The 27275-nt window shown below is 36.4% G+C and overlaps 1 protein-coding gene across 2 annotated transcripts in view; it reads left to right on the plus strand.

The window, feature by feature from the left end:
• The window catches only part of LOC147076323 (uncharacterized), a 30917-nt gene extending 11830 nt beyond the window's left edge, over positions 1-19087 (plus strand). The window contains exons 4-12 of one of the 2 annotated variants that reach the window (XM_085941712.1): positions 1707-1829; positions 6398-6795; positions 10621-10899; positions 12225-12410; positions 13057-13219; positions 14310-14515; positions 15415-15549; positions 16777-16926; positions 18839-19085. In XM_085941712.1, the coding sequence (XP_085797838.1) occupies positions 1707-1829; positions 6398-6795; positions 10621-10899; positions 12225-12410; positions 13057-13219; positions 14310-14515; positions 15415-15549; positions 16777-16926; positions 18839-18947 (1749 nt within the window). In that variant the 3' untranslated portion in view covers positions 18948-19085. Of the gene's footprint in view, positions 1-1706; positions 1830-6397; positions 6796-10620; positions 10900-12224; positions 12411-13056; positions 13220-14309; positions 14516-15414; positions 15550-16776; positions 16927-18838 lie in introns of both variants that reach the window. The other variant, XM_085941713.1, reaches the window with a different exon arrangement.
• Positions 19088-27275: the final 8188 nt, after the last annotated feature.

Raw genomic sequence — 27275 nt, forward strand, 5'->3', positions numbered from 1 at the left:
GTTGCCAACCAAAGTATAATTATAGTACATTTTGGTTCGCGTACTATTAAAAAAGTGTAGTATGTCAAAAATACCACAATTTTGAAAAATGGAATTTATTGAATTGGCCGGTTTTGTTAGGGGGTCATTTATGTATTGTTAAATCGTAATAACGTGAAGCGAGGGACGTTGTAATATAATATAAATAATATAAGATCTCAGTGTGCGATAGTAGTCTATGGACGTAGTCTTGCGTTGTATACTCTAAAAAACTAACGTGACAGTTAATGACGGCGGCCGGTGTTAGCATTTTTCGGTCGTAAGAGGTGCTTAAATAAAGCAGGGCATCGGAGTTTCTCGAATACTCTGTTTTGTTTATGTGACAAACAAAAAACTTACATTTTCAACACGTCCTATAATTTTTGCCGAAATACAAATATGTCTTGGACCGCGTACTATAATTCGATGACAAAAAGATAGCTGAATTCCAAAATGGCGACTGACAGATAAAAACGGCGGAGCACCAGTAAAAAGCACCATTTTCATTTAACTAACAATACAATTTGTAGATTGTGTTGGTTAGTTTTTAAAATTCAATTAAAACTTACCTAACCAAACCGAGTATGCTATGGGCGATCTGACAAAAATAATGGACACTTTTTAGTCATACTTAAATATGTGTTTTCGTGGAATTAAGATAAGTACATATTGCAGATGGTGTTGGTTAGTTTTTTTTTTAATTCATTAAGCCCTGCCCCACCAAATCATCATCGATAAAAAATATTCTTGTATCCATAAAGTATCTAAAATTATGTAGGTATATTTTAATGGCATAATTTTAGATATTTTATAGATAAATGAATATTTTTTTACTATTATTACTAATGGCTTGGTTTACGCTGGGTTTTATTGAATTTTAAAAACTAACAAACACTATACATATCGCACCGTGAGTGTAAAACCAAGGCATCTGCAAAAGACATATTTTGGATATATTAGGGTTTGAAGTCATTGTTTTGTTAATATTTGGTTTATATCTACATTATATTGCATGTTCTTTCAGTTACTTCACTTTTACATTATCAGGTTCACGACTTTTGCAGTTGTTTTGCATTTAATCTCGAAATTGAAAAATTTGTAGATGTGTTGGTTTTACACTCACGGTGCGATATTCTAGTCTTAGTTGATTGAAATCAGTATGTATACACTATATAGATTGTATTTAGCGGCCATTCAGGACGCCGGAATCCGTTTGGCTTGAAAAACAGGCAAATCAGATTGAGGTTTTTTTCTGGCATCCCCAGCATGTGGCCGAGCCAGGTCCAATGTCCCTTCTTCACTCTCAATATGATGAGAGGCTGCTAGGTGCATTGTCTTATGTCCTTGTTACTCTTAAATATATACCACCGCACACCCAGTATCCGTCGCAAACATTTGTTCTCGAAGCTCAGTATACGGTTGCTCTGAACCTTCGTAAGACACCATGACTCGGTATCGTAAAGCAGCACCGTCATAATGCAAGTGTCAAATAGGCAGCATTTGGTTTTGACTGAGTATAGTTGTGAGTATCGAGTTGTTCTAGCCACCAATTCAACCACACCAAGAACGTTCCAGAACTGCCATCAAGTGTTTGAATACTAAAATTTCATAAGGCCTCCTCTTGTTTTAGTGAAACTCTTTGGGATTACGCTTGAATATACCTAAAAAGACTGATTTTATGATTCCAGATATCAGAAATGGATGGTCTGTCGGAATTTGTATGCGACAAATGCACGATGGATGCAGAAAGCGCGTACGACTTCAAGATACGCTGTGAAGCATCGGATACTATACTCCGAACCAAAGCAGAGGTGATATTGTAACATTAAGATGGATTACTTGTGGATGAGTTTAGATGGATGAATTCTTAAAATAGCGTCTACTTAGCTCATTCGGTATACTTCCATCTAGTTCTTCCATTTCCATTTATTCTTTATACTAATTTACTAATATTACTTCTATTTCTTCGTTTTTTAAACCGGTTCTAAGCCCTCAGCGATTTATCTTGCTCTATGAAGCCGTGACCGACAGGCCGCACATACAAATTTCGAGTTATCTTGTCCGAAATTACTAACCACTGTCGATTGATTTGCATAATATAAAAAATTAAACACACAGTGACATCTGTTTGAATAATTATTATGTAATACTAAGCCACAAATTATCGGTATTACAGCGATATTAGTATGAGCTTTGCTCTACATTCGACGTGTCATTATAAATCTGTAGCCTGTCAGATACTGCCATAGTAATATCGCGAGGCATAGAAAAGGTTAATACTGTTTTAATCAAAAAATTTGGACTATAAATAGAATGAGTCGTACGCTGTTAATGTTATGATATTTGAAACTATTTTTCAAGCGCATAAAGCATGATTAAGTTGCGCCACTATTAATATTAACACCGTTTAGTTGCCTTTCTGATTTTCTTACTTAAGCAATGGCGACCATTTTTTATTTTTATTGTGATTGTGAACAATTTTACTCAAATTTTATAAGGTTTTTCAATTAAATAAGTTTAGTATTATCAACTGTTATCTGCTCATCGTGACTGCCCAGCAAATAGGCAAATAAATATCATAGCAGTATTACCCGTTTACACGTGCATGGATTTACTGCTGACAGTACTTATTATCGCGGCCATGAAAAAAAAAAAGATTGCATACACGGATTAAAAAAGTGTGACAATTGGACTGTGCGATATCTGCACCTGCGCAGTAGAACGATAGTGGCGAACCTGCTGGTAAAAAAACTAACTAGACCGCGCATTTTGAGGTTAACCGATTTTCACGACCGGTCAAATAGTACCATAAAATGACAACATCGCGCCTTGCTTACTCTCGAAGAATAAGATTGGCAAGACAGTCAGCACTTTTACGTGTAAACAGTTATTATCACGATAATTTAAAATACCCACTATTGGTGCAAGTAAATCCATGCGCATGTACAGGCTCTTGTCGAGGTTCTTGTAGCTAACTTAATCAGTGGACCAGTGGTCCTTTTTTTGACTCCGTTTGTATAGAAGAAGGCTTTTTCAACATCTTTGGTTTTAATAGTATTTCCTTGTTTTTTCATGTCAAATTCACTATATAAGGCGTCTAATTACAAAAAGCGACAAGTCCACAATTCAATATTTTCGGGAAACCACGTTTTTATGTTTCAAGCTTCAATTATTTGTTTTAACGTGAGATTATTTTTTCCTTTGTATTATATGTCGAAATTAGAACCAAATGGCAATTTGTTTCAACCGATAAAGTCTTAAATGTAATAAATATAGGCAAAATAAAATTGGACCTAGCGCTCTTTGTTCCTCACTTTTTTATATACTCCGCATAAGGCACATATTTCCGTGGCACTGTCATGAGTTTACCAGATGTTACAGCATGGGAGACACCCTTTTCAATATTGAACGTTCCCTTATTGGTTGACTTAACTCATTAGTGGCACAGGTGTTCATATGGACACATCAATTTTGTTGATGGTGTGACATGAATTTTTATTTGTTTTAAAAATTGTTTATTTACATTTTTTATGTATCTGTAATATAACAGAGAATGAATAGTGAAAATAAAATTTTCATATCGTTTTTAAGTTTTGAGATAATAGCCGTGTCCATATGGACACGCGTGACATTTATGCTATCAATCTTTTTTTTTGGATTGTATGGTTTATTAGTAGAATTATTATAAAGTATGATAGTTTTCAATACACATTACACACAAGCTAGTATTGCATTTTCTTCACCGCGTTCTGATTTCAGATGTTTCTTTTTCTTTCAAAAATCAGTCCAGTGTTGATTTTTTCTATTTTTTTGAATAAAATTTATCATTAAATCGTATATCTGCTAGAACCATTGATTTTGATGTACATAGTTTTGAATATCCATCCTATCAAGATCCATCAGCGTTCTTGTTTTCCACATTTTTCCCGTAAAATTGATATTTTGTGCAGTTAGGTGTAATTGCGTGTAGAATCTCCAGTTATAGTATAAAATATCAGGTCGGTCTATCTATGTTCTTGCATTCCTAGATTTCACTTGTGTATCTGCTTTTAATTGTCTATGATTTAAATTATCGATTGTTCCACCACCATCCTCATCTGTTAAAACTGCAGGATCTGGTCTTTGGTGAGATAAATAATAATATTATGTTTGTCGACATTATCATCATCACCAGCTTCATAAAGTGCATTCAATGCATTATTTACTAGCATTTCTCTTTCTTCAATCTTAGACATATCCCAGAAACTAAATACTAAATACAAAATGAGAATAATATATTTTATAAAAAATATAGTGATAACGCTGATAACAAATCATAATTTAAATTTGTAGTGTTAAGTGGCACGCGTGTCCATATGGACACGCATTAATTCATTATGCAATAGCACCACATAAACAAAAATAATTCCATTTCGTAATTACATATCATGAAACTGAACACGTTTATAATGCATTCAATGACAGAAATATTATTCTTTGAAACAATATAATCAGAAAACCACGGTTACCTTTAACATAAGTCCATCATTTTATGATTATTAAATGAATGGCCACTTTGACACTTGATATTAATTTTATTATGTCAGCTAGATTATTCAAATGACGAACAATTGAAGCAGTGTACTTATTTCAACTGATTAACGTTTATAAAACGAAACGCGAAATCAACCAAGCTTTAAATAATATGAAACACGGACTTGGCGCTTTTTGTAATAAATCGAGACTTAAAATATTTTTTTTTGTAGGGTTGTGTCGCGTTTTGGAATTTATAGATCAACACATATTGTGTAAAATTATACAAAGAATATGTGCGTATTTTTTTCTCGATTTTGACCAAATGTGGACTTATCGCTTTTTGGCATTAGACGCCTCATATATCATTGTCGAGGGGTTGAGGTAGGCTGTTAAGATTCGACAAAAATAGTGCACACTAAACTTTGTCAGCATACTTATTTGTTTTCATTGAACTTAGAATACAATTTGCAGATGGTGCCGGTTAGTTTTTAAAAATCATTTAAACCTTTACCAAACCATAATAATTTAGGTATGCTATGGGCGATTCGACAAAAATAATGCACACTTTTTCAGTCATACTCATTTGTATATTTGTTGAATTACGAATACATGGACGGTGTTGGTTAGCAGTAGTGAAATTTTGATGAAATTCTTCTAAATTGGTACAAGCAATCTTGTCTGCTGTACAAGTTTCATCAATATTGGTCAGCAACAGTTTTTTTTTTAGTATAACGGAACAGCAGGGAGACAAAAAAATTTATATCTATATTTTGTGCTTAATTATCATGTGAATAATCAAAAGCCAATTATTTCAAAATCACAAACACTTCAACTTTGTTATTGGTTTACATATTATAAATAATGCAATAATTGGAGGCGGCTCTCGTGGTGCAATGCATAAGAGCCCATACGCACTTGCGGCCGCCAACTGTTTTTTTGTAAGAAAAGTGCCTACACCATACGCACTACATCTCGATGGTTTGGCTACCGCGGCGGTTGTCATGCACAGCGCGGTCTACCGCACCGCGGCGCACTACGCACTAGGCGGTTAATCGGCGGCTTACCACATGAGTGACACGTAGTGTTTTTGTTAAAAACTTATTCCAATATGAATTTTGACACTGAAAAATGTATACACGATGTAGAAAAACGACCTTGCATATTATGGAACATGAAATGCGTCGAATATTTAATTTATTTAATTTAAAAAAATATATATTTATTAAATGAGTACTAATAAACGAGAAGAATAATTATAGTAAAGCAGTAGTTCCTAAATGAACGCCCAAATATTTTATTTCTGAAATTAATATTAAATGAGTGCACTAACAAACAAGGAGGTAAATAAAACATTTAAATCTCCGATGAGTTTTATTTTATAACCATTCTCAGTTGATTCGCCCCTCTTTCAAGTGTCCTAGTTCCAAAACTGTTCAGACAATTATTTATAATTTGATCAATCTGGGTTCTCAAACATCCTGAGGTAGCTAACAGAACTCCAATATAAGTCACGTTCATTTTAAAACTGACTGAGGCTAGCTGCTAACGTAACCGCTGTCCCTGCGGTCAGCCGCCTTGCCGATAACCACGAATACAACCGCGACTCACGGTTAGCTGCCGCTAGTGCGTATGAGCCCTTAGGCGCTGGCCTTCCATCCGGGAGCTCCGGTTTCGGTTCCCAGTGCGGACACAATATATTTATGTGATTTTCTCAAAGCCTGGGTGTTTGTGATTGTTCAAAATTACTTACAACCACTCTGGACGAAAAAGCAAAGACGTGGTTATTAATATATTTAAAAAAATTCAAAAACTGGCTATAATTGAGGAGTCATGTGTTTTAACAGAGTTGTTTTGTGGCTTACAGAGCATCGGAGCACCGAGGGAAACCAAATTAGAGAATGAGGAAGAAGAAATCAAAGAATATGAAGTAAAAGAGGAAATGTTGGAAATCAAATCCGATCCGTCTACAAGCGACGAGTTTGAAGTTGACATTACCTATGACGACGACGATAAGGATTATGATCCAACAGACGATTTATGCCAAGATGAAATATCGGAAGACGAAGATGACAAATCATTCTTTATTAAATCTATTAGTTCAACTTTTAAAAAATCTAATAGTACGGTTACTAATAAATGTGATAGTTCACATTCTATAACATCTACTAGTTCGCCTACAATAAAAAAAGAAGTCGGCCGACCGCAATCGACGGCAGTTTTAGCAAAATACATCAACAAATACCGCACCAATAGCAAGAAAACGTTAGTATGTTTATTTATGGGTTAGGTTATGTTTTTCAATGGTTCTACAATTTCTGCTATATTTCTTAAGACGTTTTTTAATGAGAGATGGATATTACTAGACTCACATTTAACACGTTGGACGCTGAAGACGCACCGTGTGCGTAATCGTATACATTGGTAAGGCGCTGATTACGAGACTGGTGCGTCAGACGTTAGTATGGGTTTGTATGGTAAAAAATATTCGTCAGCGTGTTACAAATGAACACATACACATGTAGCATATCATATACGTTCATTCCAATACCTTTCGTCGACGAAATCGGGCGTTTCGCGCGGCTTCATAAAAAATCTAGATAAAGGTGCATTCACACTCTCGGTCGTAATATTATTTAGAGCTTTTTTTTATAAACTTATTTACGGTTCGTTACAAACATAAACATTGAGCAGTGAACATAAACAACGTGAACATTTTACATTTTTTTTACTCTTTATCATTTATACATAGTCTGCTACTGTTTTTTTTATTATCAAAATGGATGGTCCTTCAAATTCTAAAAGAGCAAGGGTTGAAGATGACGATAGTGACGGTGAATCTATTGACATTGGTGATGATAGTGACTTTGAATTTGAGGTACATAGTGAATCGGAAACAGACTCAGGAAGTGATGATGGGGTGATTAGACTGGCACGGTTGCCACCCGATCGCACTTCAACATCGGGACAGGATGATTTTCAGATCAGTGAAACACCTGAATTATTACGACCATCAACTTCTGGATCCACACAATGGTCGAGTACGCGAAAACCGGCTAAAAATATACCATTTTTGGGAATACCGGGTGTAAAAATTGACATCCCAAGCAAGGATCCTGTAGATATTTTCAATGTATTATTCAATAATGACTTTTATAATTTAGTTATAAGTGAGTCAAACGCTTACGCAGTAGAGGTCTTGGCTCAATCGGAAGGAGAAAAAAGCAGAATAACTCATTGGAAAGATATTACTGTGGAAGAATTCCGTGTTTGGCTAGGGCTTTTGTTTCATATGGGCACTATCCGCATAAATAGGATAAATGATTACTGGAAAACAGATGAGCTGTTCAATCTCAAAATGTTTTCGAAGTATATGTCTAGAGATAGGTTTTTATTGATAATGCGTGCATTACATTTCAATAAGAATGTCGAAAATAGTTCTACATTGGATAAAGTAAAGCCGCTGATAGATTTTTTCAACCAACGAATGGACACTATTTATGCACCTCAAAAAAATTTATCTATTGATGAACCTCTCATGCTGTGGAGAGGCAGATTGATTATTCGTCAATACATCAAGGGTAAAAAGGCCAAATACGGGATAAAATTATACATACTGGCGGAATCGAATGGCCTGGCTTTGAAAATGATAGTTTATGGTGGCGCCGCTGACAAGGAGTTGGGTGGCAAAAATCATACAAACAAAGTGGTTTTCAAACTAATGAATGGGAAAACTGGATACGGTCATTCATTGTTCATGGACAATTTTTATAATAGCGTAGAACTAACAGAATCTATGCTAAATGAAGACACGTTTGTAACTGGAACACTGAGAAGCAACAGAAAAGGAAACTCAGTAGATGTTGCAAATAAAAAACTAAAAACGGGAGAATCGATTAGTCAATATACAGAGCACGGAGTCTGTATTACGAAGTGGAAGGATAGAAGAGAAGTTCTATCAATATCTTCAGAATTTGACGGCGAACTTACGGAAACAACAAATCGCTTCGGGAAACGGGTTACAAAACCAAAAATGATAGTGGAGTACAATAAATTTATGGGTGGCATCGACTACCATGATCAAATGATGGCATACTATCCATGTCAACGGAAGACACTTCGGTGGTATAAAAAACTCGGAATACATATTTTTCAATCAATGTTGCTAAATTCTTATTATTTATACCGAGAAACTTGTGATAAAAAAGCTACATTATATGATTTTAGGCTAGCCATTATCAAAAAATTGTTGCATTCTACCACACCGTTGAGTTCTACTCTACCATGTAAAATACATTTACCCATTTTATTAGAAAAGGGGAATAACGGGAAAAAAAAAGAAAAAGGTGTAAATATTGTTTGGATACTCTCAATAAACGCTGCGATTCCATGTATTGCTGCCCAGATTGTTCCGGAAATCCCGGATTTTGTGTTGACCCATGTTTTAGGTTGTTCCATAAATATAAGTAGTGTGAATAATAACTTTTATAAAGCTAATTGGAATAAACATGGTGTAATTTCATTGATTTTTCTAATACATAAGTAGTTTTATATAATGTAATAAATACATCGATAATGTTCGAAAACCTATAATAATAAAAAAAAAAATGTAATAAAATGAGTGAAAACAATGTGAATGTAAACAATGTGAATGCAAGATAAGATTAGCCTACATTGAGACGCCATCACTTCCAGCATAAAGTAAAAAATAATAAAACGTAAGTTATGTGTAATGTGTGAACGCAGCTTTAGTCGTCTTGAAATTGCTTGTTTGATCATTCTTTGACGACGTGTTGTGAGTCACGCATCCGGTAGATGCGGCGCGTGTTGTTCGCATTCTTCGGGTCAAATAGTCAACTGACGTTTTCAATTTAACACTTTTGAATATTTCATATTTTTGATAGGGTTTTCGGGTTTTGAAAATTGCCATTTTTTCAGCATCTTATAATGCTCATGATAATGTGTACGCAGTGAATGTGTTAAGGTGACGCATCAGTGAAACGGCAAATAATTTTCAACTGTAGGCGCGACGAAATTTTGGACTCGCTCGCATTCAGTGAGAGAACGTCGAGCTAGAAACACGTCACTTTGCTTCGTGATGGCGACGGGCCAATTAATTCTTAAATCTTGTAAAGATGACTAAAAACGTTACCCATTTACTTTAAAAAGAAAACATGTCAATGAATATTTTATTATTGTTACTAATAGAACAATAAACAGAACATAAAATGGACGTATGTTGGATTTATATGACAAATAGTATTTCGTTTGACAGGCGTCATTTGCACCCGCGACCCGTAATACGCGCATCGCCTAGCAATGATCTTTTTAGACCGTGCCTCAACTGATGTACGGCCTTAAGCCATATTGTATTACTAGAGGACAGCATGTCGCGGGACATGACCCTCAACATCTGCATCGTTGTCTCGGTAACAATGTTGCGGAACATTTGGCTTGTAGACACCAGGATTGACATCAGTTGCGCAGAATTGTCTCCCGAGGAGGTTATAACAAGTAGTTTATCAACTACTTACTACAAAGAGAAAAAAGAGTGGATTTTTGAGTGACTCATGTTGCGCACCCATCTACACTCGCCAATATCTGATGTGGGACAGACGCGCGCTCTGTGCGCTTGTTTACGAAGCGACAATATGCAACATGACTCGCGTCACGTAGAAATGCCCAACTATGTTGCATGCAACATTGCGGGACAGTGCGCAAGGTTGCAGCATCACATAAACTCTATGTTGAGGAACATTTTGTCCCCTAGTGAATACGAGGCTTGAAACACACACGGGATTCAAAGCTGAGACCCGCGACATAAGCTGAACTTACCACTCATGCATTACAAGCTTTATAGTTTAGGTTAGGTTGTAATACTAAAATTTCATTAGGCTACCTCTGTACAGAGCTTCGCCCACGTAAGACCTTGTTATTAAGATCCAGGCGACGGTATCGATGAAGCCAAGTTATATAGTATTTATCAGTAGCGAAGACTCCATTCTTCTTCGTTACCTAATCTACCCTTGACCTTTTTAATAAAAATTTTAATTGCCGATGAATGTCTGTCATTTATATATTTTTTTACAGAATGTACACGTGTCAATTCTGCAAGGCTATATTCCGCAGTGCACATATTCAGCGGAAGCATCTGAAGAAAATACACGGAATGGTCTTCGTCCTCCCGACAGCCGGTACTCCGCAGGCCGACCGCGTGCCGCACACCACCAGCGATGTAAAACAAGACAACGGCTCCGAATACAAGTGTTCAGAGTGTGAATTTAAGACGGAAATGTTCAGTTTGCTGAAGAGACACATGCTTTTGCACACTGGAGACAAGCCTATATTCTGCGACGAGTGCAATTATAGGTAAATTAGTATTTTAGGCAAGAGCGCAAGCCGGAACTGTCAGTGAAATCCAATATTCCATCCGGTATCTCTGGTTGTCACAACTAACAATACACCCTCGTACTATTTGAATCTGAGCAACTTTTTCTCTCAGTTTATCGAATTACCTTTTGACATACTTAGAGCGGCGTTCGCATTCATACATCCTGCAAATTAGCATATAAATGTCAATGCAAATGGTCCCGCAATTTGAAGTCACTTGTAATTAACACAATCAGTGGACCAGATGTTCTATTTTTGACATGTATATGTCTTATCCCTGACCATGATATTGAAATTGTGTGCATAGAGTTACGCAGAATGTTACCAGCCAAGTGGTACCGTCCGTCCGATTACCGAGGTTGAGCAATATCTGGCATGGATAGTACTTGGATGGGTGGTTGCTTTTTTTTCACACGAAAAAATAACCAGCCGAGCGTGCTAGCTTTGCGCCATGGCATAAAACTTCAATAGTGACGATTTTACTTTATAATATTATAATAATTGCGAATTACACAACTGAAAATAAGTTGTGAAATTTTATTATTAGTATTTCTTAAATTATTAAGTAATTTATTATTAATATGTATTTTAATTTATCAAGACCTGCTTCGATAAAAAAAAAAAAACTAGCAGATCTTGGTTTCGATCCACGGACCTCTGGCTTATGGGCCCAGCACGCTACCGCTGCGCTATGAGTGACAAAATTAACGTTTATAAACTTAGACGATTACCTCTAGGAGAAATAATCGCTCTCTGACATATACATGGTCCAATGTACTTCTGTGTAGCGGAAGTACTCAGCATCTACTAATGCATTTTTTGGAAGTTTAATACACGGCTGAGCAACAGTTTTTGCTTCAATTCTTGGTCGTCCCCTCATGACCACCTTGAAATTCTGTCACTTTTTGAGTGACCAAGACTTTTAATCCCTCTCGATCCTCTGCTTCTTTCAAGGCAGAGTGAATGCTGCCCCCCAGTCAGCTCCTTCACTCAGCCCCTTGGAGGCTACACAAAACCACCAGTCTCTCCAGGTTATCCGATCCGTGCCGAACAATATGTCCAAAATACTGCAGAATGCATCTCAGACATATTGTCGAGAGTCATTCCTTTGTCTGTAGGATGATTAACCGGTTCATCATGTGCTCTGTCCAAGAAATATGAATCATTTGGCGCCAACACATTTTGAAGGCATCAATTGCCTTCCGTATGTCTCTATTTTTACAATATCAATGGTCGGTCTCTCAGTGTTTCATGTATATGTCGCTTGATCTATCGATTCTATAATGTTTTTCGTTCATTCGTAGGTGCGTTGACGTCCGCTCCCTGGTTGATCATAAACGCAAGCACAGCGGAGAGAAACCGTTTCCATGTAAACAGTGCGAATACCGATCGGCCACGAGTTCAGCTCTCCGGGTGCACATGGCGACGCATAGCTCGGAGAAACCTTTCGCGTGTCAGCAGTGTGCATTCGTCTGCAAGCTGGCTAGCGGGTAAGGAGGCCATTTCGATTACTTCTTCCGTCGAAAACATATTTTTTTGGTTGACTTTTAATTTGAACACTAAAGTGCGAAACTTATAACTTGAAGTGTCATGGCCGCCGTTGTGGGGCTGCGATATATTATGAAAGGATTGCCAGTGTTAGGAGACTTCCGTTAAAAACCGAAATATCGAATACAATACCAGACGACAATATTTTCCCAATCTGTTGGGATATTTTTAGTTATATGGTAACACTGAAATGTCAAAGAATATCTACCTGTCATTGCAGTGACTCTATCATCGACCTTATTTATAGACCCAGTGAGCTCATTTTGTTTTTTTTCTTCTTTGTGGTAGGTTATAACACGACTTATAATCCTCCTGCTACCACGTTTTAACACTTTTTACATTATTAACACGTCAGAAATAACGAGCGTCAAATGATTGCATGGCGAGGGGAACGAAGAGGAAAGGGCTAGATTAAGTTAGGTCACATTACGATTAATTATCTTTCGAATACTCATATTGACATGTTCAAAACCCTTTGTTTAAGCACTACACTTACAGTTAACTAACTTCCAATTTTATCATCAGTGATGAATTTAAAACAGCATCACTCGCGGCGTATATTTTTTCATAAATGTTTCATCTTTCCAGTCTCAAACAGCATGTCGCTCGATGTCATGAGAAAGTGAAAAACCACAAGTGTCCCACGTGTAGTAAAAGTTTTTTCCGAACGACTTACCTGAAAACACACATCCTTACACACACTGGAGAGAAGCCACATATCTGCGACATCTGCGGGAGTGCTTTCGGTCAGGTTGGTAACCATTCAATATTGTCAAATTTATGTATTTAACATAACATACTGAACTTTACAACATTTTGTTGTAATAGCAACTCAATATTTTTCCTTAGTTCTCATTCCTCTATACAGTCCACCAGTAGCGAAGGCTGGAGGTAGGCTGTTAATATACGCCATAAATAGCGCATATTAAACTTTGTTAGTTATACGTATTTGTTTTTATTGAACTAAGACTACAATTTACAGACGGTGTTGGTTAGTCTTTAAAAATCAATTAAGCCCTGCCCCAACCAAACCATAATACTTTTGGTATATTTTGGACGATACGACAAAATTGTGCACACTTTTTCATTCATACTTATTTGTTTTCGTTGGATTAAGAATACATATTGCACTTATTGTTCACGTGCTCAGCGTGGGTCAAAATGGAGCTTTTTTCTATTTTCAAAGCATGATCCTGGACATACCTTAAACGTTGTAGATAATCTATTTATATAATTTTGAAGCCTTATTATCCTTTATATTTATTTTAAACATTTGATGACTGCATAAAATATTTTTATTACATAAAATAGTATTCTTTTAAACCTCTCGCTCTAATGTTCTAGAATATAGTCATATTTCAGTACATAAATGTGCAGTGGTTTTTTACGTTTATTAATTTTTAAACGCATTTCACGTCCAGGATCATGCTTTGAAAATAGACCAAAAGCTCCATTTTGACCTATGCTGAGCATGTATCCCCTTAAGCCCTTCCTAAAACAAACTATGTATAATATATAAAAAAATATTCTATCTATAAAATATCCAAAGTTATGTATGATTTAATTGCATAATTTTAGATATTTTATAGATAGACGAGTATTCTTTGACTATTATCTATTATGGCTTGATTTTCACAGAGTTAAATTGAATTTTAAAAACTAACCAACACCATCTGTAAATTGTATACATATAACTAACGTATGACTAACAAAATTTGGTGTGCACTTTTTATGGCGGAGCTTAACAGCCTACCTCCGCCCGTCGCCACTGCACTCCACTTACTCATTTCAAAATAATTGCGACCATCAACTGATCTTGGGATAATATTTTTTTCTTTCAGAAATCGAACCTGAAATTCCACATAGACCGAAAGCACTCCCCTGGCAAGCCAATCGTACGAAGGTTTGCCTGCAGCCACTGCAGCTACCGAGCGACCGCCCTGGCCACTCTGCAGAAACACACGCTCAAACACACGGGGGAGAAGCCCGCCGCTTGTGATCTGTGCGACTTCAAATGCACCACGGTCAGCGCCCTGAAAATTCACAAGTGAGTTCCTCTTCGTCACCAGAGAACGTCTCCGATCTCCTCTTTTGCACGTTTAGTTTAAATCGAAGACGTCAAATAAATCTACTATGAACATTACAATATGGTTTGAATTTTTCACTGCGCCCACAGAGACGCCATTACAGACAAAAATCAAACTGAGCCCACTTACATCGTAGCAATATAAAATCGCATTTGATTTTTGTAAAGGAAATCTGTCCGTCTATTAAACGGTTACATGTAAATTGTACGTATAACATTTCACCGGGGCACAGTTTGCCGTGAGCTTTCTTATCGGAAAGAGATGACCGTATACTATACGGTCTCCAATTTTATTAGATTCAATTTGAACATTAATTCAATTTTCATAGTTGATTTTGGCAAAATTCATGAATTCAAGAATGAAAACCTAACCTAACCTAACAAATAATCTGCTATATTGGCTATTTTTAAAATCCGACAAAAACCGTGTTTTATTTAGACATGTGAGTACTATACGAACCAAAGGGGTTGGACGGTCTTTAATATATGACCATATATAATATCGTCTCTGTTCTGGCAGAACACACTAACTGGTATTAGTTTTGAGTAATTTGACTTTGAAGTTGTTAAAATGTTTGAAATGGTCTATCATGTGAGTTTATTAAGTAATCGTAAAAAGGATGACTTTAAAATAAAGACTGTTTATTTATTAAGAAGGTTTCCAGACAGTAGAGTTTGAAATAGTGAACATTTTGGTATAACTAACTCAATATGTCATTTTTTCGAATTAGTGTCTTCTGCCAGAACAGTGACGATATTTCCGATGCAACATTTCATGGTGAAGTGTGTTACGGCGAACTGCATACGTGCAATCTTCCGGACACGCTATTAAACGTGTGTTTAATGTTGTCTGTTTGCAGGCAGAGACACATGGGTGACGCACGGTTTGCGTGCGATACCTGCCCATACAAATGCTACTCCAATGACCGTCTTCAAGCGCACAAGAGAATCCACACTGGTGAAAGACCGTACCCTTGCACAAAATGTGACTTCAGGTGAATGTTCATTGTTTTTGCATTTTATGTCGCAATATTGACCATTTATTTGTATACTTTTCGCGGGTTTCAGAAGTTATACAAAATAACACGTCTAACGATAATATTTAAAAGGTAAAAAACAATAAATGATAGAGCCTTACGACGTTACGTTATGACATTCAATCTGTTTTCGATCTATCAAAATTAAAATGGATGACCACCAGCGACAAACTAGTGTCTCTACCGGGGAAACATGTGAAACTCAAAAACCTCCGCCACTTTTAGTTGCGTTTGTACAAATCGAAGCAAAAATAAAATTTCTCATAAAATATCGAAGCAGGCTGCTTGATTGGCAGATTGCCGATACAATTGCCACAGTGAAACTATTCCCAATTGCTGGACCAATGTATGACCCGACATCGTTGCCGGGCAAGTGAGGCCGATGTATTCTGTGCATACTTATGACAAAAATGGTAAATATAAAAATATAAAAAAAAATTCTTTCTAAATCTGTTTAAAATAATTTCCATATTTTGTTTGTACGCCATTGAAAAAATATCCAGCCATGTTGTCTTTATGTGTGAGCTTGCACAAAGGGGCTGCGTTGTCGGAGGCGTGAAAGATTTTGGCGGAAGAATCTCCTAGCCGAGCAAACTGTAAACAGTGTCAATCTCGCCCTCCGCAAAAGCAGATATAAAATTGTATAAAGTGTAGTACCTAGTATCCAGTATAATTTAAATAAATCTCACAATTTCGAGGTGTTTATTTTGATCACTCCCAAAGTCCCAAACAACAGACGAAGCCCTCAACCAGCATACTGAGTGAGAAGGAGTATGCATGTTCTCCCTCGCTCATTTGACGGGAGATGACAGTAGACTACTATTTTCGCGTTTTACGAAGCCATTAACGGCAACACATTTGCGGTATCACATTGCCGCAAAAAGTTGCTTATTTACGGGCCCTTTTTGATACTGTTTGATTCAAAAATTGCCCTCTTGGCACTATTGTTCTACATTCGAAATAATTCTCTTTGTCTATTATTATTAGGCATTTAAACATTAATAAAACCCCATGCAATATCAAACACACACTGAATTATGGTTGGGGAGAAAGTAAATGCAGGGGGCATGTGCTAGTTCCAGAAACGATCGTGGTGACGTGGAATACTTGATATAAATTCCCACTGCAACTCAATGTCTTTGGATGATTCAATATATGTAATGGTCGTGATGTTTGTCTTTTTAGGTTTTCAACAAGTTCAGGGTTGGCCAAACACATGGCGTCACACAACAATGAACAACAATACACTTGTGCAAACTGCCCGTACACGTCCAACTACAAGAAAAACCTCGTTAAGCATCAGAAGAAACGCTGCGGGAAGACCAGGAAATACGAGTGAGTTCGATTGTATTTACAGATTTTGTTTTTAGAAATGGATGTCAGCCACTTGCTCAACCTATTAAGTCCATACTCTGACTCCAAACACAAATTGAAAAACAATATGCGCATTTGCTAGACCCAGGATTCGAACCTGGGACCCACGTCATTATAAGCCAACGAGTTAGCCGGTCGGCCATATTTAAATATTAAACTGAACTGCCATAACCAAATTCCTCCATGAGAATAGCGAATGCTGTATCAGAAAGTGATGTCTACATATATCAATGACATTAATATGGACGAAGCATCTGGAAAAAAAAATGACACTCACTTTTTTGTCAGGTCTGCCGAACGGCATAATCTGTTCTAACGCCATTACAATAAAGGTGATATTGCTATAAATTCCCAACGCTTTTTGTCGGGTCTGCCGAATGGTTCGGTTCGAACGGGTTCGCTCAAATGAACATTGACACTAGAAACACTGTTCTAACGCCATTACAATAAAGGTGATATTGCTATAAATTCCCGATGCGTGGATATTGCATAATGGAAATTGCGTGACGTCTACCTATGCATGTGCGAATGTCGCTATGCGCGAATTTACTCGCTAGCTACTGTATTGGATGCGTTGTCCGTTAATAATGTTATTGACATATATTAACACAATCACTGCTGACCTTTTAATTACCTCATTTAAATAACATGTTAATTATATCGAATGGCCAACTACTCCAAACGCGCCAGTCGCTGTGTTAGCACTAAATGAGCCGTATCAACAGATCACTGTCAGTGTCATACCGAAAAGAGATGGTTATATAGCAATGAGATCAAAAAATGACGCATTGTTTGCGGAGCATTGCAGACAGTAATGTTGCAATTTTATTGGATCCAATAAGAACATTAATTTAAAAATTGATTATTATCAAATATCTGATTATATCCAACGCTGTTATTAATATCAGACAATTGATAGTTATTAATTGAGACTTCCAAGCCTACTTGCTAACCTAATTCGTTCAAAATTCTATATCATCATCATCAGCCGGGGTCAATCCACTGCTGGATGAAGGCCTCCCCAAGCTTTCTCCAACTCTCTCGGTCCTGTGTCGTTCGCTGCCACGTATTTCCGCCGAACTTTACCAGTTCGTCAATCCAGCGGCTTTTAGGGTGACCCTGTGGCCGTTTCGTGCCCCTCGGGTACCACTGGATGACGGCATTTGTCCAGCAGCCGTCCTTTCGGCGAGCAATGTCCCCCGCCCATCTCCATTTCAGCTGTTTGGCAACGTCTATTACATCGCATACTCTTGTCTGCTTCCTAACCCATTCGTTTCTCTTACGGTCCTTTCGCGTGATGCCCAACATACACCTGTCCATGCCTCGCTGTGTGACTCTTAGCCTTTGGACATCTCTCGTATTGAGGGTCCACGTCTCGCAGCCATACGTGAGCACGGGTAGCACACATTGGTCGAACACCCTACGCTTAAGACATAATGGTAGGTCACTCTTGAAGATACTATTCAGACATCCGAAAGCACTCCATCCCAGCTTTGTTCTTCGAGCAATTTCATCGTGCATGCTTCCGTCTATGGACACCTGCTGTCCGAGATAGACATAGCTGCTGACTTGCTCGAGTTGGGTGCCATTAATACAGATAATCGCAGGGTCCGAAAAACAGTTCCTCATCACTTTTGTCTTTGAGACATTTATCTTTAGACCGACTGTTTGACTGACATCCGCGAGTTCTTGCATTCTTCCTTGGAGGTCTTTCGGGTCTTGTGAGAATTCTATATAAATATATATAATATGATATGACTGTATTTCTAATTTACTTATTTCGTTACATATTTCATGTTTTATTTAGACATGAATTTGATCTCAATGCTATATGACCATTTGAATCTTTAGTCATAATTTATTGTATTTACAGTTGCACGAAACGGAGAGCCGGCAGAAAGTGCGTCGAAGTCAAAGCGTCCATGTCAATCTCGACAGACAATGAAGACCGCACCATGGACAGTATTGCAGAAGATAATTGATTCAATTAAAATATCTGATATCATCACAATAGATATTATGTATTGTTTGATTTAATAAAACGCATTTTTTTTTTGTAGTACTTATTCCACTTTTATAATTAAATTTGGACCGGTTTCGTCCGTCTCAGAGGGACATTTTCAACTGAATTATGATATTATATAGTAGATAACATATTAATTAAATCAAGAATTTTTTACTGGGAGGGAGTTCATCTTCTTCATTGTGCCTGGTCCTCAGGTCCTCAATGGCTACCGGATGTCACTCCAGTTTGTAGGATCTTCGGAATTGCATTTCAGTCGGCATGAAAACACCTGCTCCATGCTTTCTCTTTCACCGTACTTGCAGACTTGGTAATCAGAGAACCATCGTCCTGGGTGCGCCTTACCATGGTTTCATTCTATTATGGGTTGTCCATGTTCAATACTCGAGACTGGCTCCGGACGGAAGATGCTCTGGTGGGTTTACCATTCTCTGAGACCCTCAAAAGACTAGATTCGCTTTTTCTATGTGGGCAATTGATCCTCTTTATGCGAGATGGGGAAAGTCTTATGTGTGTATGAACACAAAACAGATTAAAGATATAAATCCGCCGTAAATAGTGCACACTAAACTTTGTCAGTCATACGTATTTGTTTTCATTGAAATAAGACTACAATTTACAGATGACGTTGGTTCGTTTTTAAAATTCTATTAAACCCTGCGAAAACCAAGCCATAATAGATGATAGTCAAAAAATACTCGTCTATCTATAAAATATCTAAAATCATGCAATTAAATCATACACAACGTTAAATATTTTATAGATAGAATAATACGTTTTACCTATTATAACAGCCTATCTCCACCCTACGCCACTGCCATAGACCAAGGACTTTGGTGGCAGTTTTGATTTATGACTTAACGAGTTTGAGATGACTTTTTGTGATTGTTCAACTAAATAATCTGTATGGACGGTTCAATGAAACGTGGGATGACATCCACAAACTATATAGGTGCCCATACACAGCGATATCACCTCCAGGTTGAGCCTACACAGACAATAACTACGTTAGTGGGCACATCACAGATCAGTTCAAACTACCCCATTTAAATCTTTCAAACTGTCAACAGACGTGTCCATATGCGTAAAGTTTGTACCAAGCGTCAGAAACTTAGGAGATTAAGTTCACAGAGATAATACAAAGGGGTAGTGTTTAAATAATTGGTTTTAAGTAGGGTATACTTGAACGATATTGATACATGAATAATTTTACTTTGATAATTATTATAACTAGTTATTTTTATAAGAAACAAATTGACATAAAATACACACTAATGACGGTTGGTAAAATAAACAATGATTTCACTAATGTTGCGTATTTTATCGATTCGCCGAAACAATATTATAAGTGTGGATATATCGATGACCCAGTATTAAACAGTAACAACTTAAAAAATGTTTTAATACTTTGATTACTATTTTACAATACACAAGATTTAATATACATGTCAGAATTTATCTAGTTTAAATTGAAATGTATGGTCAATCGTCAGTTTTAAATGGAAACAATTCGAAATGTTTCTGTACAAAACTGGTTTTGTTAGAAAGTTTGTAAAATTTCATATGGGTTTTTTGACTCTCGAGGTATCTAAATTATTTTTTTCGAATCGTTTCTGTACAAAACCAACAAGACCTCATTTTTTACGAGTATATTTGTTACCGTTCAATACTGGGTCATCGATGATCTAGATTCGTTTCTTTTGAATAAATTATTCCCTTTATAAATGGGCATAAGAGTCAGCATTTATCTATTTGGTCATATTTTTAGAATATGGAAAATCTTATTAGGATCGGACATGGTCAGAAAAAAAAAACCGTCTAACAGCCCCTTTTTCAATAAAGAAGAATAGAGAATGGTCAGGAAACCTAGACCACAATCAATAGTTGGTGTGTATAGAAAGAGACACATCAGACCTGAGATTATGGCGGTGGAGACATCTCTTATAGGCGACCAAGACCCACCAATTGTCATGTCAATCATAATGAATCATGATGGTTCAGTATTTGGCTGCCTATTCGTTGCTGTAGGATTGGTTTGTCGAAAAGACAAAATGTCAAATGTTCAGGAGACAAAAAACAAATGCTGTATTCATTACAATGTAATTTAAAGAAAAGGATGGTTCTGGTACATTTAGATACAAAAAATCATTCTGCATTAAAAGGTCGATTTCGACAAACCAATCTTATAGCGACATATTGTCTTCTTCTTCGGCTATGTCGGCCCCTTAGCTGTGGCATATGGACATCACTTGGCGGCTCTATGAATCCCTGTCGCTCGCGTCTTCTTGCATTGTTCCAGGTCATACCAGCATCCCATAACTCCTCCGTATACACTTTATAGATAGTATTTAGCTGCCTTCCAAGACGCCGGAATCTGGCTGAAAAACAGGCAAGCCAGGTTGAGGTTCTGTTCTGGAATCCTCAGCACGTGGCCGAGCCAGGTCCGACATCCACATTTCTCTCAGTGTGATGAGAGGCTACTCAACAATATTTTGATCAAAATGTGAATTTCCGCAGGAATTGTCATGAGAAGTTTCAAAAAAAAACCAAGACATAGATAGCTGGCTTTGTCCCAGCGGCCTGTATAAAATAATATACTATAGCTCAGTGACGAAGGGTGGAGGTAGGCTGTTAAGATCCGCCATAAATAGTGCACACTAAACTTTGTCAGTCATACATATTTGTTTTCATTGAAATAAGATAATTTACAGATGACATTGGTAAGTTTTTAAAATACTATTAAACCCTGCGAAAACCAAGCTATAATAGATGATAGTCAAAAAATACTTGTCTATCTATAAAATATCATAAATTTTAGGGAGTATTGTAATAACCGTAAGTTAAAATTCATCACAATTAGATAAGATACCTATAGTATAGTGGTCATTACACATGGGCGCAATTCCCGAGACACAGGTTCAAATCCTGCTGGGTTTCAAAAAAGATTTTTTTTAGTGGATATATTTTGGAATTATATAATATATTCAATAAAAGAATGTTACATTCTTAAATCTTGTGTATCATGGTTTAGTTTAGGCAGGCTTAAATTGAATTTTAAAAACTAACGAGCACCACATCTGCAATTTGTATTCTTAGTTCAATGAAAATAAATAAGTATGAGTGACAAAGTTTACTGTGCACTATTTATGTCAGATCTTAACAGCCTACCTCCACCCTTCACCACTGGTATAGCTGCCTGTCATAGTGGAACCAATTAACCATGAATTTTCAAACCAACGTGAGACAAATTGTCACGCAGCCTGTCGACGTTCTCTTAAATGTTGTCGAATAGGAGCTCAGCATCTTCCAAATTGCACAGCTTCACCGAGAGAGTGACAAAATTATATGCTGGGATAAATAAATAAATACGTTTATTGTTTAAAATTAATCATTTTATTGTTGTTAATCCAATACAAAAATATTGTTAGCACATTGAAACTTTATATACAAAAAAAGGGCAGTACTATTTTAAACCTCTATAATACAAAAATTTTGCATATTATAAAGCGAATGAATAAAAAACTAAACAGATGATTGTTCGGTTACTATAAAGACGACTTACACCCAATGTTTTTTTTGTAATGTAACGGTAGAACGGCGTTCCGGCACCTTTTTTCATGGTATCAATATCAAAGCAATTGGACTAAACAATATTGGCGCTTAAATAGTACACATTAAGTTTCCCGAATCATCTCATAAAAAAAGACATTATATGAAAAACTATCGCGTATATATGCATTGAATTCTATCGCCATTTCTTCAAGTGAATGTGAACGCGAATTTTCGCAAATGAATCTAATTATTACCCCAATAACAGCTTCGTTGAAGACCAAAACAGTTTCGGCACTTTTGTTCATCAAACTCGTCGGACCACCTTTGACACTGTTCGATCCTTCAAAATACGTTGATCGGTGGTTACTCAGTGGAAGACATTCGGCCACTAATAAAAGGAATCGAGACGATTTGCCAGACGAAAATAGGAATGAACTTTGGAAATCACCATGGCCCCCACAAAGGGGGGGCTGGCTAGCCTGGGGAATTGGCCAGATAAGTGAGATAAACGCACATCACAAATTTGCTCTAATCGCAATGGCTCAAGGCGCTAATTTCCTTCAGGTGTATTAACATTTTAAAATATGTGATATTGTATTTGCATTTTTGGTTAATGTTTGTTGATACACTGAATACCTTTAATACCATTTGAAAAACGCAACTATTGAGCGTCACACTGCCTTTAACCTTAGTGATAGGTAGGGGGGCCGCTTCAGGATGTGGGGGCCATGGAAATCACTATATACTTTTATTCAAATATATGATGTTTTTCCAATTTTATTTTTTACAGCTTTAGTTGTTTATTTGTATTTGTTTAATTTTTTATGCGTTTCGTGGCATAGGAAAAGTTGCTTTAAATGATATTTGAATATAATTTTCTTTAGTAGGTAAGAAGTTTAGCAAGAAGTGAGTTCCGGCACCCTTGTTTTTTAAAATAAAGCCCTGCTAACACCTTAACGATTGCCAGTGATAAAATTAAATCCATGAAGCCGACCACAGTTCCTAGGATAAGATTCTCAGCTGGAGAGACATATTCATAATGCCCAAAGATCTCCGTTAAGATAAAAATATTTGAAGCGTATATTTACAAATACCGTAAGTCCACAATAATTACATATCAGTGGCGAAGGGTTGAGATAGGCTGTTAAGATCCGATATAAATAGTGTACACTAAACTTTGTCAGTCATACGTATCTGTTTTCATTCAACTAATAATACAAATTACAGATGGTGCTAGTTAGTTTTTAAAAATCAATTAAACCCTGCCTCAACCAAACCAAAATAGTTACAGTATACTATGGGTGATCTGATAAAAACAGCACTTATTTGTTTTTGTTGAATTAAAAATACATATTACGGATGGTGTTGGTTAGTTATTTAAAATTCATTAAGCCCTGCCTACCCAAACCATAATAGATAATAAATCGTCACTGTTCTGGCAGAAGACACTAATTCGAAAAAATGACATATTGAGTTAGTTATACCAAAATGTTCCTTATTTCAAACTTTACCGTCTGGAAACCTTCATAATAAATAAACAGTCTTTATTTTAAAGTCATCCTTTTTACGATTACTTAATAAACTCACATGATAGACCATTTCAAACATTTTAACAACTTCAAAGTCAAATTACTCAAAACTAGTATTCTCCAGTTAGTGTGTTCTGCCAGAACAGAGAAGAAATATTCTTTTATCTACAAAATATCTAAAATTATGAATGATTTAATGTCATAATTTTAGATATTCAATAGATAGCTGAATATTTTTTTACTATTATCTAATACGACTTAGATTACGCAGGGTTTAATTGATTTTTTTAAAACTAACAAACACTATCTACACATTGAAGACTTAGTTCAATGAAAACAAAGTTTAGTGTGCATTATTTATGTCGCATCTTAACAGCCTACCTCAACCCTTCGCCACTGTTACATTTATATTACAACCAAAGATGTTGAAAAACCTACTTCTTCTATACATTGAAGTTATTCCCTCCAAACCAAAAACTCGCCCAGCACCACACTCGGTCTTAATCGAGCGTATCACGGGACCCTACAGTGGCGATGTGAAGCATCTATTTTAATTTTTCCTGGGAAAATACCCAAGACTGAGGATGCAACCTAAATGTATGAAATTTAAGCAAGGACCAATCGTCCACCGATTAAGATAGTACTTCGCCATGACCGGCTGACATGGCGGATCGACCAGATAAATGAGATAAACACACATCACAAATTTCCTCTAATAGTAAAAAGGACCGGCACTATGTTACTTCAAGAATGTTAACTTTGTGTGTTGAGTATCGACAACTCCATAATTCAAGTGAATATATTAACAAATACAAAAAAATCCTCGTGGAAAACGCTACTGTAGAGCGTCACACTGCCTTTAATCTTACGTAGGGGGACCCGCCAAGGGTCGTGGCCTGTGGGCGTCATGAACTTTGCACTACAGGTTCATTTGAAGAGAACTTCACACTACTGCTATGACATTTATTTACCAATTTGTAGGGCATATAAATAGATTCATGATTTTCAACTAAGCAGCCAATAATAATATGTACTGTTGTACTTCAGCATTTTTATTTTAGTTTAAAAATCATGTAAAATTTGTGTAAAACCGTTTAGTTATAAACGGTTTTACACAAACACGCACTCGAGTAAGTACATAAACACAGTGAATGAAAAAATTTTGCCACCATTGCGTATGTAAGAATGTCGGAATGCCAACTGATTGACAGTAGCGAAGGGTGGAGGTAGGCTGTTAAGATCCGCCATAAATGGTGCACATTAAACTTTGTCAGTCATATGTATTTGTTTTCATTGAAATAAGACAAATTACAGATGGTGTTGGTCAGTTTTAAAATTTTATGCAAATATCACAAAAATACTATAATTTTGAAGGATTCCAGACAAAAAATGTTCTTGTACTGTAGTTTTTTCATAAATACTATATTTTTTACCCTTTTGTACTATAATCAACAAAGAGAAAGATGGCAACACTGCTACCTACATATTTTTTCTTAAATTTTTACCATAATAAGTTGACTTATCGGTTTTGAAAATACACGCCCCAATTATTTACACAATGTACCAGTGACGAAGACTCGATACTAACCGGTTATTTAACGTTTACCATGATTTATAAAAATAATTAAACTATATTATGAGAATTTTCTAAACACAATACCTAATGAAATTTCACTACATTATGAGGCTCATGAACCAATGCGTTATATGTTATCCAAGATAATTTTACCTAGACATAATTTTTATAAATTTCAAATTTCGTACGATTTTGCGACAAGAATCTTCGAAAAACAAGCAATAGATGTCTCCTCAATCACGCAGAGTGGCGGTTCGCAAATAGTAATATTAAGTACGTGACGTCACTTAACAGCTACAGAACTACGGCTCAACAGGGCCATTCCAACATAACTGCTATGTCGTATTGCAAGAGTTGATCATCTCAAAGTATGAACAGTCCTGGACTGAACTGGATATAGGACGACAATTATGACTTTTGACTTTGAGATGTGGCGATTTGGAAAATGAATACTTAGGTACATCGCGACAAGAAAGGACTCGCAGCCTTTGGACTCGGCAGGTGTATACCAGATAAGCTGTTGCAGATGAGCGTACAAAATGTATCTTCGTCTCTGCTCCAACTGTGTGTCGTTGATGGGTCCGAAGATACCATGCAGAACGCTCTGCTCAGATGTGCCCAACACTCTTTTCATGTATCAGTCATGCACAAGTTTCAAATTTATTTCAACACATTCAACTTATGGCAATCGTAAATTAATACATAAATTACGGACACACGTGCGCGTTTCTATTTAAAAACATGTCTGCAGTGCCCAAAACCAAGGTTACACAACGGGATTGTATGTTATTTATTGCTGATGTTTTTGTTTACGCCCATTCAAATGTCTCAGACAAGAAAAACAAGAATAAAGGAACATTCTCGACAAAGTGAAAGAACACATTGACAAAATATACCTACTCCAAACATTTGTACGATTTTTAATAAAAATTTTAATAACTCTAACGCAGTAGAACCCCCGCTCTACCATTCTCGCATAAATTGTTTTACCACATCGATCATTCATTTTTGAAGTCCCGCCAAACACCCATAAGAACAATGTTAAATAATTCCGCATTAACCGTTCCCCGATTTATCGTTTTACTCTATATACCGTCTAAATATTATGGTCCAGTCACAATTATTATCCTGATTGACCGTTTTTGTTGAATATTTTTCATTTCGCTTTCGTAGAATTATTTATTAGTATCACGAATTTTTATAAGTCGCAACTAAAATTCCACCCATGAAGAAAACTAGAACTCTAGCTGAGAAAATGAAAATAATTCAAGACGTCAAAAAAACTTGTTTTTATATATCCCGCATTTATCGTTTTATTAGGGTCCCTTGAAAATCGTAGAATCGGGGTTTCACTGTATACGTTTTACATATTGTTTCGTCAGTCTCTTTAAAAATGTAAAATTGGTGTTTCACTGTAATAATCATTAACCTAACAATGTAGGTTACGTGAATTTCATCGTGATTAGCAAAAAGAAATGCAGTTTAAACGGCAAAATACAGCGTCCGGAATGCGATGATTATGAGTTCAAGTCCCATTCGTTACAAATATTTAAAAAAAAAATCCCTAATATGTACGTTTACAAAGTCTTTCAATAAAATTATATTATATATATTTCTATGGCTCTTGAAA

Source organism: Rhyacophila brunnea, unplaced genomic scaffold, assembly GCF_057557595.1.
Source record: "Rhyacophila brunnea isolate RB1 unplaced genomic scaffold, BYU_Rbru_1.0 scaffold_13, whole genome shotgun sequence".
Lineage (NCBI taxonomy): Eukaryota > Metazoa > Arthropoda > Insecta > Trichoptera > Rhyacophilidae > Rhyacophila > Rhyacophila brunnea.